Here is a 12,615-nt window from a genome sequence, read left to right as displayed (position 1 = left end):
AATGTCTAACTTGCTTTATGATTCAGTGTCATATTGAAGTAGCCTGGTAGTTGTATCAACGTCTGTATGCAGTCAACAACTGACTGTCATCAAATAAAGTACAATTCAATAATATTTCAACAATATTTATTATCAGTTTTCACATTGAACTGGAGGGATTATAAATAAGTGCTCTAATAATAAATAAATATTCTTCTAATATTAAATAAAATAAGGGCTGCATTTTAAAATGAAATACATAACAGATCTTTTCAAAGATGTGCATCTTAAAATAAAGTGCTTCATTAAAAAAAAGTGCAGCTTGAGTTTACCTTTCCCTTATTTTTTTGTGAACTCCATTTCACATCTTAACTAATGTAACTAACTTACTATCTAATCTAAAAATTTGAAATAAACAATCCAAACAATTGAACAGCTTTAACATTTTCCTCATATCACACTCTACCACTTTCTCTTGTTCAGTGAGAAAAGTGAGCTTTAGCTTGTCCTGCCAGAATTTTAAATCTGGGCTGGAATGGTGTCAGGGCCATACTGATGCACATGTGTAGGTGCTCATTGGTGAGCGCGTAATGATTTTTTGCTTATGTGGAGCCGAACATGGTCAATATGTAGAGGGCTACTTTCCTCAGACCTGGGAAAGCTGTCTCTGAGATTATTTGGAGCCAGAAAGTGGTAGGGTCAGTTTCTCCAAAATGCTCTTTCAGGGCCACATTTTATTGGATATCAACCAGTTGCATTTGGTGAGGCCCAGCATTGCCCACTTGAAGTGCTGTGTGACTTCCTTTGAAAAACCCCCTGATATCCTTGATGAGGAAAGGGTTCTGAATGACAGGGTGAGCTGCTGTCCAAGACTGAAGCTGTCAAAACATTTGCTTAAGTTTACAATCAGCTTGTCAACAAAGTCTACAAAATAAGATACCACTCTCTCACCCTGAACCTGTTCCTGCACTTTTGGGAAGTGTGCACAGATCACATGCAGGTCTTCCTTGAACACCTCAAGCTCCTCTGGAAGGAGCGAACCGCTGTCATCAGGTCACAAACTGAATTGTCCTTGCCCTGTAGCTTTAAATCCAGTTCATTCAGGTGTGAAGTGATATCAACCAAATAAGCCACGATATCTATCTTCTTCTCATGTTCTAAAAAGGGGGGAAATGGTGTTGCCTTTTGGCTCTTTAGCTGTGCCAAGAAAGCTGCGGTTTACCTTCGGATTGACCAAAAGCGCTACAACACCTTGCCTTTGCTGAGCCATCTGACATTGTTGTGCAGCAGCAGGTCATCAGCATTTGCATCAACTTCTTTGAGGAACTCCCTGAGCATGTAATATTGATGGGAAGAGGATGCCCTGAGAAAGTTGATCATTCTAATCATTGTGTTCATCACTTCAGCATACTTGTCTGACAGGGTGGAGCACTGGACCGATGGATGAATAATACAATGATAAGAGATGAGCTCAGGATTGTCCTCTTTCATTCTTGCCACAGCTTCTTTCTCTCTCCCAACCATGGCAGGGGCTCCATCTGTGGTTATTGAAACCACCTGTTTTTCAGCTCTATTCCCCTGTTTGCTAGCTCCTTTATGGCCAGGTAGATGTCTCTCCTCATGTACGGGTCTGAAGGCGTGTAATACCTAATATGTCTTCACACAACTCGTTCTTCTCCTTGTTGAAGAACCTTCTATAAACCAACAACTCAGTCTTGTCAGACACATCAGTGGACTCATCTACAGCTAAGCCTATGCATGGAACCTTATGAATTGCTTCATCCAGTTGTGCGAGAACATCCTGGGTTAACATTTCAGCTTTCTTTGTGGCTGATGATGCTGATATTTGCTCTATTTGTTCACAAATCTCTTTTTGTTTCCCCTTAAATAAGGTTTCAGCTACCGCTCTCATGCACTCCTCGACAACCTCTCCATCAGTAAATGTTTTTTTGTCTCGTCTCTCGACTGTGTGTGACAGTGAGACGCTTTGCTGAGTAACATCACGTGAGATGATTTACAATACATGCAATTGGTCTGTGACATTCCTGGACAACTCCCCCAGTACCGTTGAGGCAATAAAAGTTGTGCCAGTTAATATAATATAGTAGATAATAGAAACACTCCGTCAAAATGTTTTCATTCTCAATAATTTATGGGTTATAGGTCCGGGTCCGGAAAGGACAGCGCCTGGGTCCGGACCCGGACCGCGGTCCTCTGATTACTGACCTCTGCGTCGGAAACAAGAAGGCATTTATGTAAATATGTGTTATATCATGTATATTACCAATAGCACATCATAGTACATTTTACATCCATTTCTTATTTTTCCGACGCTATCATGAAGCGTCGGTGGCACGTGGTTGCCACCTGCTGGATGCGTTGGTGTTTTGGTGTGTCAATATCATGGGCACAAATTATATTCTGTTATTCTTTTATATTAACCCATCTATGCATCCATCTATCCATCGATCTAAAATCCACATAGAGGATCTGAATGATCACTACAGTTTCCCTTACATGTCATGAAGCAAGACAGAAGGTGTGTGTGTGTGTGTGTGTATGTCCTGTATGTAGGCCTAGTACGAGAGGATGCCCCTATATCCCTTCGCCGCTGGGTCCCATGACTCTGTATCTGGTTGCAACATGGGCCTGCCACCAAAAGACCCTAGAGACTGTCAATAACGCCTGTTCATTAGGTTTGCATTCCAGACTCGACACTGCTAAGCCACCTTTCAGTCATGCTAACATACCAGCTGATACTGTTGATACCCTCCGGGATTTGCAAGACAAATCATATAATGTGTCATTACATTACATTACATTACATTTCATTTAGCAGACGCTTTTATCCAAAGCGACTTACAATTGTTCAATCACCGACGGACGCAGCCATCAGGAGCAATTAGGGGTTAAGTGTCATGCTCAAGGACACTACAGCATGCTAGCAGGAGGAGCCTGGGATCGAACCAGCAACCTTTAGATCACTAGACCACCAGCTCTACCGCCTGAGGGTCCTTGGTAAGGGGAGATCAGATCTTATATTTTAAAGGGATACTAAAAAATATTCTGGATTTAGCTGCATTTTAAAAAGTTAGGTTCTCTCTTTTTTTGTTTCAACTTTTACTTGTCACAAAGAGGCAAGATGTGTCGCTTAAATTGCTAAGATTTTGAGATGCTGGAAGATGTAGTTCCCTAATTTCACAGGAGCTAGGCTAGTTGATCCCATCTGCAGCCATGCATTGAGCTAACACAGTTAGCATGCAGCCCCTTGCTCTCTGAATTCTGGACATTTCACAAGGGTGAAATTGGTATTGACCTTCTCATCCGAATCTGGGTAAGATATACACAAATCAAATAATTAAAAAATTAAAGAGTTGAAAATTCCCTGGCTGTTGGAAGTTCAATAATTGCAGACTCTTGTCTAATATGCAGGCTCTAGTTTTCTTGTAATAATTAGTCATAAGTCAAACTTAGTCCAGCAACAGCAAAGTATGTTACGACCGGAGCTAGGAGGGACCCCAACGCACAACACAGAGACGGGAGGCAGACGAAGGATGTTTATTAGACATCATGGTGGAGATGGCCGGAGGGACCCGGCCAGGTAGGGATGGAGCAGGGCTGGGCAGGGATGATGACGACCGGGAAGGAGAGGTCCAGGATCTGGGTGGAGAGACGGGGAACCCGGCTGGATGGAGAGGGACGGACAGACTTGGTCGACGAGAGGAGACAAGCAGGTTAGGGAAAGACGAAACAAGGAGACATAAACTTGGAACTTGGAACAAGCGCTAGGACTAGGAACTAGGCCAGTAGTAGTACAACTTGGGTAAGCTAGATGACGGTCTGGCAATGAGTGACTGGGGAGCTGGAGAATAAATACTGTGTGGGTGATGAATGTAATTGATCCCAGGTGTGTGAAGTTGGCCTAAGGGAGGCGCCACGGATGGGTCAAGAGCAACCTCTAGTGGTGCTGGGAGGCCGTGGGCCTAACAAAGTATAGTGTTGTGCAGCATCATTGAGAACAGCATCTCAAACCTGTCGATTATTGCTGATACCGGAACTATTTAGAGGTTTTGCAGAGTGGACATAAGGTTAAAATAGTCTTTGAACAAAAGAAAGCATTAATAAAAGGAACATGACAAAGACAGGGCAGACTTTAACATTTATTTAATCTTATTAAAAAAAAAAAAAATCATTTTTTTAAACCGTTTTTTTAAGAGACAAAAGCACTGAAAATTTCACAAAAGACATAACCTAAAACACAAAAATATCCACTCACAGCATTCCTGTACAGCGGGTGCTATTTATTTATTTTTTTTACATCAGTTTAATTCATGTACATGTCAACCGTCGACAGCCACGTTTATCTTTAAAACGCACCCACGCACAATATACCTTATGTCATTTTCTCCACACTGCTGCAAAGCTGTGTTGTTTTTCAACTTTTTGGAAAAAATAGAATCCATAATAAATTTACAAAATATTGCCCAACCTCTCGAATATATATTGTCCAAAATAATATATTATTTAGCCCTATATTTGAAATTTATTTGAAAAATAGAAAAATAGGTGTTTAAGTGTTTACATTTTCCCTCTCTAACAATATGCAAAACAATTTGCTTGGCAATCGTTCCACTGATAAGTACGGCAATTACCTCCGATGGTAACAAATGAAAACGCAGGCGACTGACTGAGAAACACGGGACATAATCACAGGAGTGCAGATTCTGTTTTGCCAAAGAACTTGAACTTGAACTCGAAGTATCTTAATTAGGTGTCAGGAAAAGTAATTATGAAACAAACACAACACCTCTGCTCTGATGTTTGCAGCGAATGTTAAACAAAGTCAAACTCTTTATTAGCGCTGACAATTTGCACGCTGAGCAGTGATGAACGACTGGATAAAATCCTTGAAAAATAGTGTCAGAATCTTTAAAATCATCACAGTACTCAGCCCCCACCTAGCTAAGACCCCTGGTGCTTCAAAAGGACCAGCCAGAGGTTCCACTGTCTTAGAAGGATGAGGTGTGAATGCAAAATGGAGGATCAACTTTAGAGGCCATAGTAGGCCTCTAAAGTGAGGCCCTAACCACAACCCTTTTGCGCTTTGTTTATGATCCACAAGACAGAAGGAATGATATTGCAACTCATCCTTCAAAATATACAATTTGTTTCTGATAATGGAAATGTGTGAGGGACTAAAGTGTTCCAAAACAAATTCTGACCAATCAGTGATATTTGGCAATATGATTGGTAATATAGGCTTTTGTCAATACCCTGTAAAAAAAAATAATAAATGACGTGAAACCTGGGATATATCAAAGCTGTACCAGATCCAAATATATTGTGTTTCCAGTATAGAGTGGGTAAAGGTATTAAGAAAAAAACAAAAACAACAACAACAACAACAACTGACAAACAAATAAGAGTCAATACACAATGTCAGATGTCAACGTCAAAAATGTAAGTTAATGTAGCTTTAAAACAGTAAGACATGGCAGATTTCACAAAACAACTGACTACTGTACATGTGATGCAGCATATTTTCGCTAATTATGCATTTCAATTACAGAACACCGTGGCACAAAACACAAATGTAAAAATCTGAAAATCTAAATAAATGTATGAATTATAGAAAACAGTGAACCTTTTTTGCCCCAATAGTGCTGTGCAGGATACAGATGCGTGGCGACGGATCGAGGCCAAAATGAGCTCTCTTCTTCACATCGGAATGGGCGATTCCATCACACTATTGGCAGAGCAGAGAGCGCAAGTCCAGACAGCACTCCGAGATCCCCTCAAAGGTCAAGTCTGTTGGGAGCCAAACAAACAAACAAACAAACAAACAAACAAACAAACAAACAAACATATACTGAGCAGGAACGCCTGTACTACAGCTGAAACCACAACACACAAACCTGACATCCATAATGGTATCAGATCTGAAAGTCCAAAACCATATTGGTTGCCATAGTGTTGCCAGTTCAGAATGTTTAATTACGAACCTCACTCCCATTTTCAGATTGGAGATCTAATTGAGGTGATTAACAGGAATCGGAAGTCAAATCAGTGGCTGGATCGGCCTGAGTGATTCAGACAAATGCTAGACCCTGTTTGACTAAGGGTATCATGACGCCCCAGGGTCTCATTTCACCTTGCATTTTAGAAATGGAAAGTCCACTCACGGTGTAGCTTCAGCTTTGCACAATTTGTTTATGTAATTGCTAGGCGGGGCCGAGACAAAGTTGGCGTCTCACTCTCTCTCTTGGTCTTTAAATGACTGTGTCCTATAAAAAGGTGACCCCAATGCGACTGTAGCCACTACAGGCTCTTGATGGCCTGCAACAGCTGAATTCACTCCTGCGACCAGTAACGAATGGCTCCCCGGCGCTGACCTTTTTAAACTCTGCCGCAAACTATGTTCACACAAAACTCTTGGCCTGCCTTGAACTTTCTCGTGCACCAAAGCAAAGCCCTGCTAACATTCTCATATCATCAATGTTATCCTTTAGGATTACAATACAGCACATATACTTTTGAGATAAATTGCCTGGCCTAGAATCAGGGATTTCTTTGACTGAAAAAGGGTTTTTTGTGTGTGTGTGTGTGTGTGTGTGTTTGTGACAAACTGTTTATTGTTTTTTTTGTACAGAAAATAAAAATAGACAGACATCAACAACGAAAACAGACATCACAAAAAAAAACAAAATAAATACAAAATAGAAACAAAAACAGACATGAAAAAAGTTTTTTTAAGACAGCACAAGACCTTTGATCATCTCCACTCACAAAAATCTAATTTCAAGACACCGTCCTTTAGGTGGTCAAGTCATGTTAACTGACTGACACTCACTTACCTGTCCGGGTGAGCCGCAGTTTACCTGTGCTCCACCACAAAGCTCATAGTTGTCCCATCGAAACGCGGCGGCGCGACAATGCGAGGCCATTGCTGCGAGGGGATGCTGATGAAAGGCTGGCTGCTGCTAGAAGACCCCGGCGCAGGCCTAACGGTGTCTGCTAGTTGCTGAGCCATGGAGGCAGTTTGGGGCAACCTCTCGGCAGCCACATAATAGGGGTTCTCCACGTAGATGCCTTCCATTTGCTGGGAGGGTGACTTCTCCACACCCTCTGCCTCGCACTGCACGGACATCTGGGACTGGGTGAGGGTCCGTGTGGGGATCGCGGCCGGTGCAGGCAGGAAACCTGGGCAGATCATGTAGGTGTGGCCGTATGCTCCAGGACTGAGTGCCAAAGGTGACATGGACATGGACATGGGTACAGGGGTCATGGGCGATTGTGGCACTGGGACATCCACATACTGGCCTGTTTCGGGGTCGAAAAGGCGCTTTGTGGTTGGCTGGACTGGGGTGTCCACCAGGTAGTAATTTCCAGTGCTGGGGTCCAGGAGCATCTTTCTCTGCACAGCCTGGAAGGGGTCCAGAACTGGTGTTGGGGTAATAGTGGGTGAAAAGCAGTACATCTGTGGCTGACCAGCCGACATGCTCAGAGGCAAGGAGTGGTAGCTGGTAGCGGGTGGGATTTCTGGGCACCGGGAGTCCATGACGACGTTGAAGCAACTGGGGGACTGATTACTCTCACAAGTCTCACCACACCCTGCGTGGGTTTGGGGGCCTGGCTGTTTTTGCGGACCCGTTGCGGCCAGTTCTGACGTGCCCCCTGTGGCAGTGATTGTGTAAACCATTTTATCATGACCCAAACCAGCCGGAGTGGTTGTTTTGCCACTAGTGGCAGGGGACTTGGCAGGAATGGTTAGGTAGTTCTCAGAGACAGCCAGGGCATTGAAATTATTTTGGGAAGACCGCTGCATGGCAACGCCTTGTTTCTCATTCGTCTCCACTCGATGCTTTTTCTGGCTGATTTTTAATGACACAGGCAGCTTGGGAGATTTGGGGACAAAGCCCTTGGCCCCGTAAGCGGTTTGTGTGACTGAACTTGGAAGGAAAGCACTTCTGCCACTGCTTTCAGTTGTAGGGCCTGATGTTGTTTTGTGATCAAACATGTTGAGCTTGAACACGTTTTTTCCCCCAGTGGTACCGGCACCTTGCCCAGCAAGTGACATAACGCCTGGTCTCTCCTGATGGCTATGGGCATCTTGGAGGGGTTGGGGGCTGCCTTTCTCCTTTCCATCCATCACTGCTGGCAGGTTTCTTTCAGTATTGGGATAGGACTCTCTCCTAACAAGCTTGTGAATGTTTGATCTTGGGAGGGCACTAACACCACACACCCTTTCCTCAGCGACTCTGTGCTGTGCACAGGTAATCAAGGAGAGTACGTGACTGTCTGATAGAGGCTGAGGCTCACTCTTCCTCTTCCATTCATTTCGGTCAAAAACGTAAAGTTGCTCCATTGTCTTGACAGCGGCTTGAAGTTTTTCTAAGGCCACCTGGTTGGCCACGTTTGATTCAGGTTTATTGTCCGGGAAATCTGCAGTTTTTTCCAGCCTATGAGAAGCTGACCTGGTTTCAATTTTCGACCCTATGTCCCCCTCATGGACATCTCCTTTGTTTGGGTATCCCAATGACAGCTTCCCATGTGGCCTCTGGGCTAAGGGAGAGCTACACTTAGCGCCATCTGGAGAGGATCGGTCAACATTACACGGATCGTCGATAAATCCTCGTTTAGGTGAGTCGACCCGGTTTCCAGATGGCTTTCCGTTGCTATTTGTATTCACAGACTGACATTTTATCACGATGGGCGAAACCGACACCGGATTACGGTGGGGCACTTGCTTCTTTTGCTCCGTATGCGCGTCGTCCGCGTTGAAGCCAGTTTTATTCTCGCTGTTGTCCAACGCCACGAAGTGATAGGAACTTTTCACCAATTTGCGCACATCCCTGACTTGGTGTATGGGCGTCTGTAGCTTCCCCTTGTTATCTCTGATATCGCGCACCGTGAAATGTGGTACTTTATCCGAACACTCACCCTTCAGAGCTGCTGCAAGCGCTTGGCACCTGAAGTCATCCGTCCTCATCTGAGTCGAGTTACCCCCTGCGTCTGGGGGCCGCGGTTTACCGATGCCGAACGCCTCTTTTGCATTGTCTCTCACGCTTCTCAGATTAATTTTGATTTCTGGTGACTTCGATGTGGCAACGGGTCTAAAGTCCCATCCCTCCAACCTGCCTCCCTTGCAGGGGAGGACGGGGACGCGCACGGAGTAATTCCTGGTCTGCAGCTGCTTTCCAACTTCGCCATCACTGGGCAGCAGTTGGATACTGGGCACAAACAAATGGGACATTTTCGTGAGCTTGCTGTCGCCAGGGTCCGGATCCCTCTCTCCTGTGCTGTCGTTAGATGCGGGCAACCGCTCCTCTGGAGTTCGATCGTTTTTATGCTCCTTGTGAAACTCTATCTCGGCCTCCCGCCACGATCTGAATGCGCTATATTGGCTACGGAGCAGAGTGCCTTTGGCCGCTTCGTATGCTCCTTTTTTAGCGTCGATGCCGGCTTCATCCGCCGACTCTAAATCACTTTCTCGCCTCCGACCGTCACTTTTGGCGCTGCACGAACCGCTGTCCACTATGTCCCCCAACTCATCCACGCAAAAAAATGCGAAGTCCGAGCTGGTGTCGGAGAGCTTCGACCCCTGCCTCTGTAACTCCCAGGACTCCCTGGGAGAAACCTTCCCTTGGCGCACAGGGCGAGGAGACCGGGCCCGGCGGGGCTCCCTGATCTCCCCCCTCTCCATTTTGCGCTCCTGCTCGAATTGCATCTTCTTGGAAATGACATTTTTAATCAGGCTGGAGGCGAAAATGGCCTTCTTGTGCGTGTCTTCCATGGTGTCTCCCGCATTGCAGGCAGCCTTGCTGGCCCCTCTCCTCGTCGCGTCTGGCACACTGTCTGTAACTCCATCCGTGGAACGTGATCCCGGCGCGTTTCGCGCGTATTTGGCGCGCCTCTCGACCGCTTCGGGCATCCCCGATTTCACATTGCAACGGAAATTCAACGTTTCCGTGAGCGTAATCACTCCGCCGCGCCCGTGTCCGAATTTCCCCATGAGCTCGATTTTCTTCGTGGATGACGACGCGCCGGGCTGTTGGCTATTCAGAGTAAAAATCTCGCCCGGGGGAGTTTCGATGCTCGCCAGCGCCGCGCACTTGCGCCCTTCACCGTCCAAGTTTTGAGCGATTCCAAACGACGATGTTGAATTTTTGTGCGTCACGATGCTTTGGTCGATGCCCCGCGACACGTTCAGGTCGCCATACTTGAGGTCGACAAAAGCGGACCACCTGTTTATTCCCAGGCCGCGTTCCGACGCCGACGACTCGCCGGAGGTGCTGAAATTGATGGCGTCAAAGTAGGGGTAGGCCAAGCTCTTGAAGGTCTTCGCCGTGAGATTGCGCACTTCTTTGTCCGCGTCGTCCAGCTCGCTCACGGCGCTGGACGTGCCGCTGGAGAGCCCGCGGAGCTCCTTCCCCTTTAGTTTGCCACCGAAGTGTAAACTCCTCGGGACGGCGATGCAACGTTTGGCTTTCTCCGTTTTCCCATCGGCTCCTCTCAAAACATAGCGACTCACGTCTCCTGTGCGTTCGGCACGATAAAGGATGTTTTCCTCCTCTTTGATGCTGCTGCCTGGGTCATTTATAGCTCGGGAGGTGGTTTTGATTGACAGGTGGATCTGTCCCGTCGCGCTCCCGCGGTTTTGGGTCTTGGACAGAGTTTCATCCGAGCCGTTGCGCCTGGGATCGCTTTCAAGCCCGGCGCCATTCAACCGAGCCCGGTGGCTTTGCGCTTTTGTCGCACCGTCGCCCTCAAAAGACGCATAATCGACAAAAGAGTAGACTTGATTGTCATCCTCGACGTCCCAGCCGGAGGAGCCGGTCCCGGTTTCGTAATCGCCCTCGTGGTCAGAAAGCTCTGAGAGTTGGATTTCGTGCGTGGTGATGTAGTGGGACTCGTCCTCCGTTGTGCACGGAAGACACTCGTCAGAAAGCGCCAAACTCACATCATCATCATCATCATCCTCATCGATTTCATCATCATCAGCATCCGAGTCGACCCCCTTGTTCAGATGCATGTCGGTGTATTTAAAATCCTCATCCCCGGTGGCGACTGCTTGCAATTTGAGGCGATCCGAGTCGATGTTGCCGATACCGGGAATCCCCGGAGATGGCACAGTCTCCGCAGGACCCGCTTTGTCATCTTCAACGGATTTTTGAGCATCCTCATCCGAGCCTCCTCCGGTTTCTGCGCCAGCGTGACGTCCCACCGCTCCTTTGACAGTTTTTGCGCCCATTGAGGCCACGTCGACGCGGTTCGCCGCCCGCTGCCTCCCCGCCGAGCCTGCGTCCGTGCGCCTCCCATTCTGGAGAGGGTCCCAGTCCCCGTGACTGCGAGACGGTTTCTGCTCGCGGATTTCTTGAATTTTCATCGCGCCGTTCCACTCACGGTTGACACCGGGTAGAAACTGAGAGAATCGATGCAGGTCCACGTCGAGCGTCTTCGCAAAAGTCGTTCTCTGCGCACGCAGGCGGCGAGCGCAAGCCGGGCTGCTGTTGCCGACGAGCCGTCGTCGTGTGTCACCGCGAGTGCCCGCGGACACGGAGCCACACTCCGGACATCCCGAAATCACCGCCACATAAAGCCTAAAAGCAGGCTATAGCTAAAAACGATCACTGAGACATCGCCCCAACTATGCGTCTTCACCCGGGCGCTCTCCAGACGGCGCACGGTGTGAGCCCCCCCCCCCCCCGAGACTCCGCTTTCTTTTCCCACTTTTGTGCCGAACAACAAGTTTCTGCTGGAGACAAGGCGCCTTACAGGCTATTAAAAAAATAATTATATATATATATATATATATATATATATATAGCATATATAGCAGTGAGCACATATAGACACAGTGACGAAATTTCCAAACGGGCTATTTCAGAAGGGGGAAGAATGTGTTGCGGGTTTTGTTACACCTCGGACGGAGGCTGTCACCAACCAACCCTCCTGTAAAGTTGAGTCATGGGAACCTTGTTGCTGTGCAAGCTTTAGTTTTAAGTGACCTGGGACCTCGACCAAACGACGGCCAAAAAATATGACGCGAAGAATGCAGGGAGCGTGTTTTTACGCACACGACGATCCCCCTGCCTTCGCAATGCTGCCGAGCGACAAAATCGATTCGACCACGTTCCGAGTATGTTCTATTTCCAAAAACGTTTCGTTTAAAAGACGGATACAAGAAAGGCCGGTACGTGAGGTGTTCGCTAAAGCGCCGTGGCGCAGGTTTCTTCAGGTTTGCTTCTTTCAAGCGCTGAAACCGTGCGCACATAACGCAGAATGGTGCGACGGTCTGCAGGTTATATCCAAGTTACCCATAAAAATAGTAATGTACAGTTATATATAATTTTGTCTTTATAGAAAATATACAACAACAACAACAAACGTGTCATTTTAATGGCCAAATAAAGTCTGGCAAGAAAATAAGGAAATATTTTATAGAGAAATTGAAATTATACATTAAAGTTATATGTTAGAATCGAATTAAAAAAAAACCCATATAAACCAAATAAAGTTTAGCTATTAGATGAACCTCTTAGATTTACAATTACCATTGTAATTCAGATGACACATCAGCACCACGGAGAGCGCCTCCCTGCCTCTATTCTTTTCTTTTTTTGTGCTGGTGCATGC

General features: G+C 46.5%; 1 protein-coding gene across 6 annotated transcripts in view; it reads right to left on the bottom strand.

Annotated features, from left to right (window-relative positions):
• Positions 1 to 11,564, bottom strand: part of cUnh4orf54 (chromosome Un C4orf54 homolog) — a 162,749-nt gene extending 151,185 nt beyond the window's left edge. Inside the window, exons 1-3 of one of the 6 annotated variants that reach the window (XR_013844748.1) lie at positions 6,824 to 11,564; positions 5,656 to 6,604; positions 3,584 to 3,687 (exon numbers count right to left, since the gene is read on the bottom strand). Coding sequence is in view for 3 of the 6 variants with exons in the window: in XM_080023783.1 (XP_079879909.1) it covers positions 6,854 to 11,365 (4,512 nt within the window). In the remaining 3 variants the exon portion in view is untranslated. Of the gene's footprint in view, positions 1 to 3,583; positions 3,688 to 4,132; positions 6,605 to 6,823 lie in introns of those variants that run through there. The other 5 variants (XR_013844749.1, XR_013844747.1, XM_080023783.1 and 2 more) reach the window with 5 other exon arrangements.
• Between the last annotated feature and the right edge of the window lie 1,051 nt (positions 11,565 to 12,615).

This window comes from Zeus faber, assembly GCF_960531495.2.
Source record: "Zeus faber genome assembly, chromosome: 22".
Lineage (NCBI taxonomy): Eukaryota > Metazoa > Chordata > Actinopteri > Zeiformes > Zeidae > Zeus > Zeus faber.
Note: the sequence above shows the minus strand (reverse complement) of the source record. Positions and strands in the feature narration are given on the sequence as shown.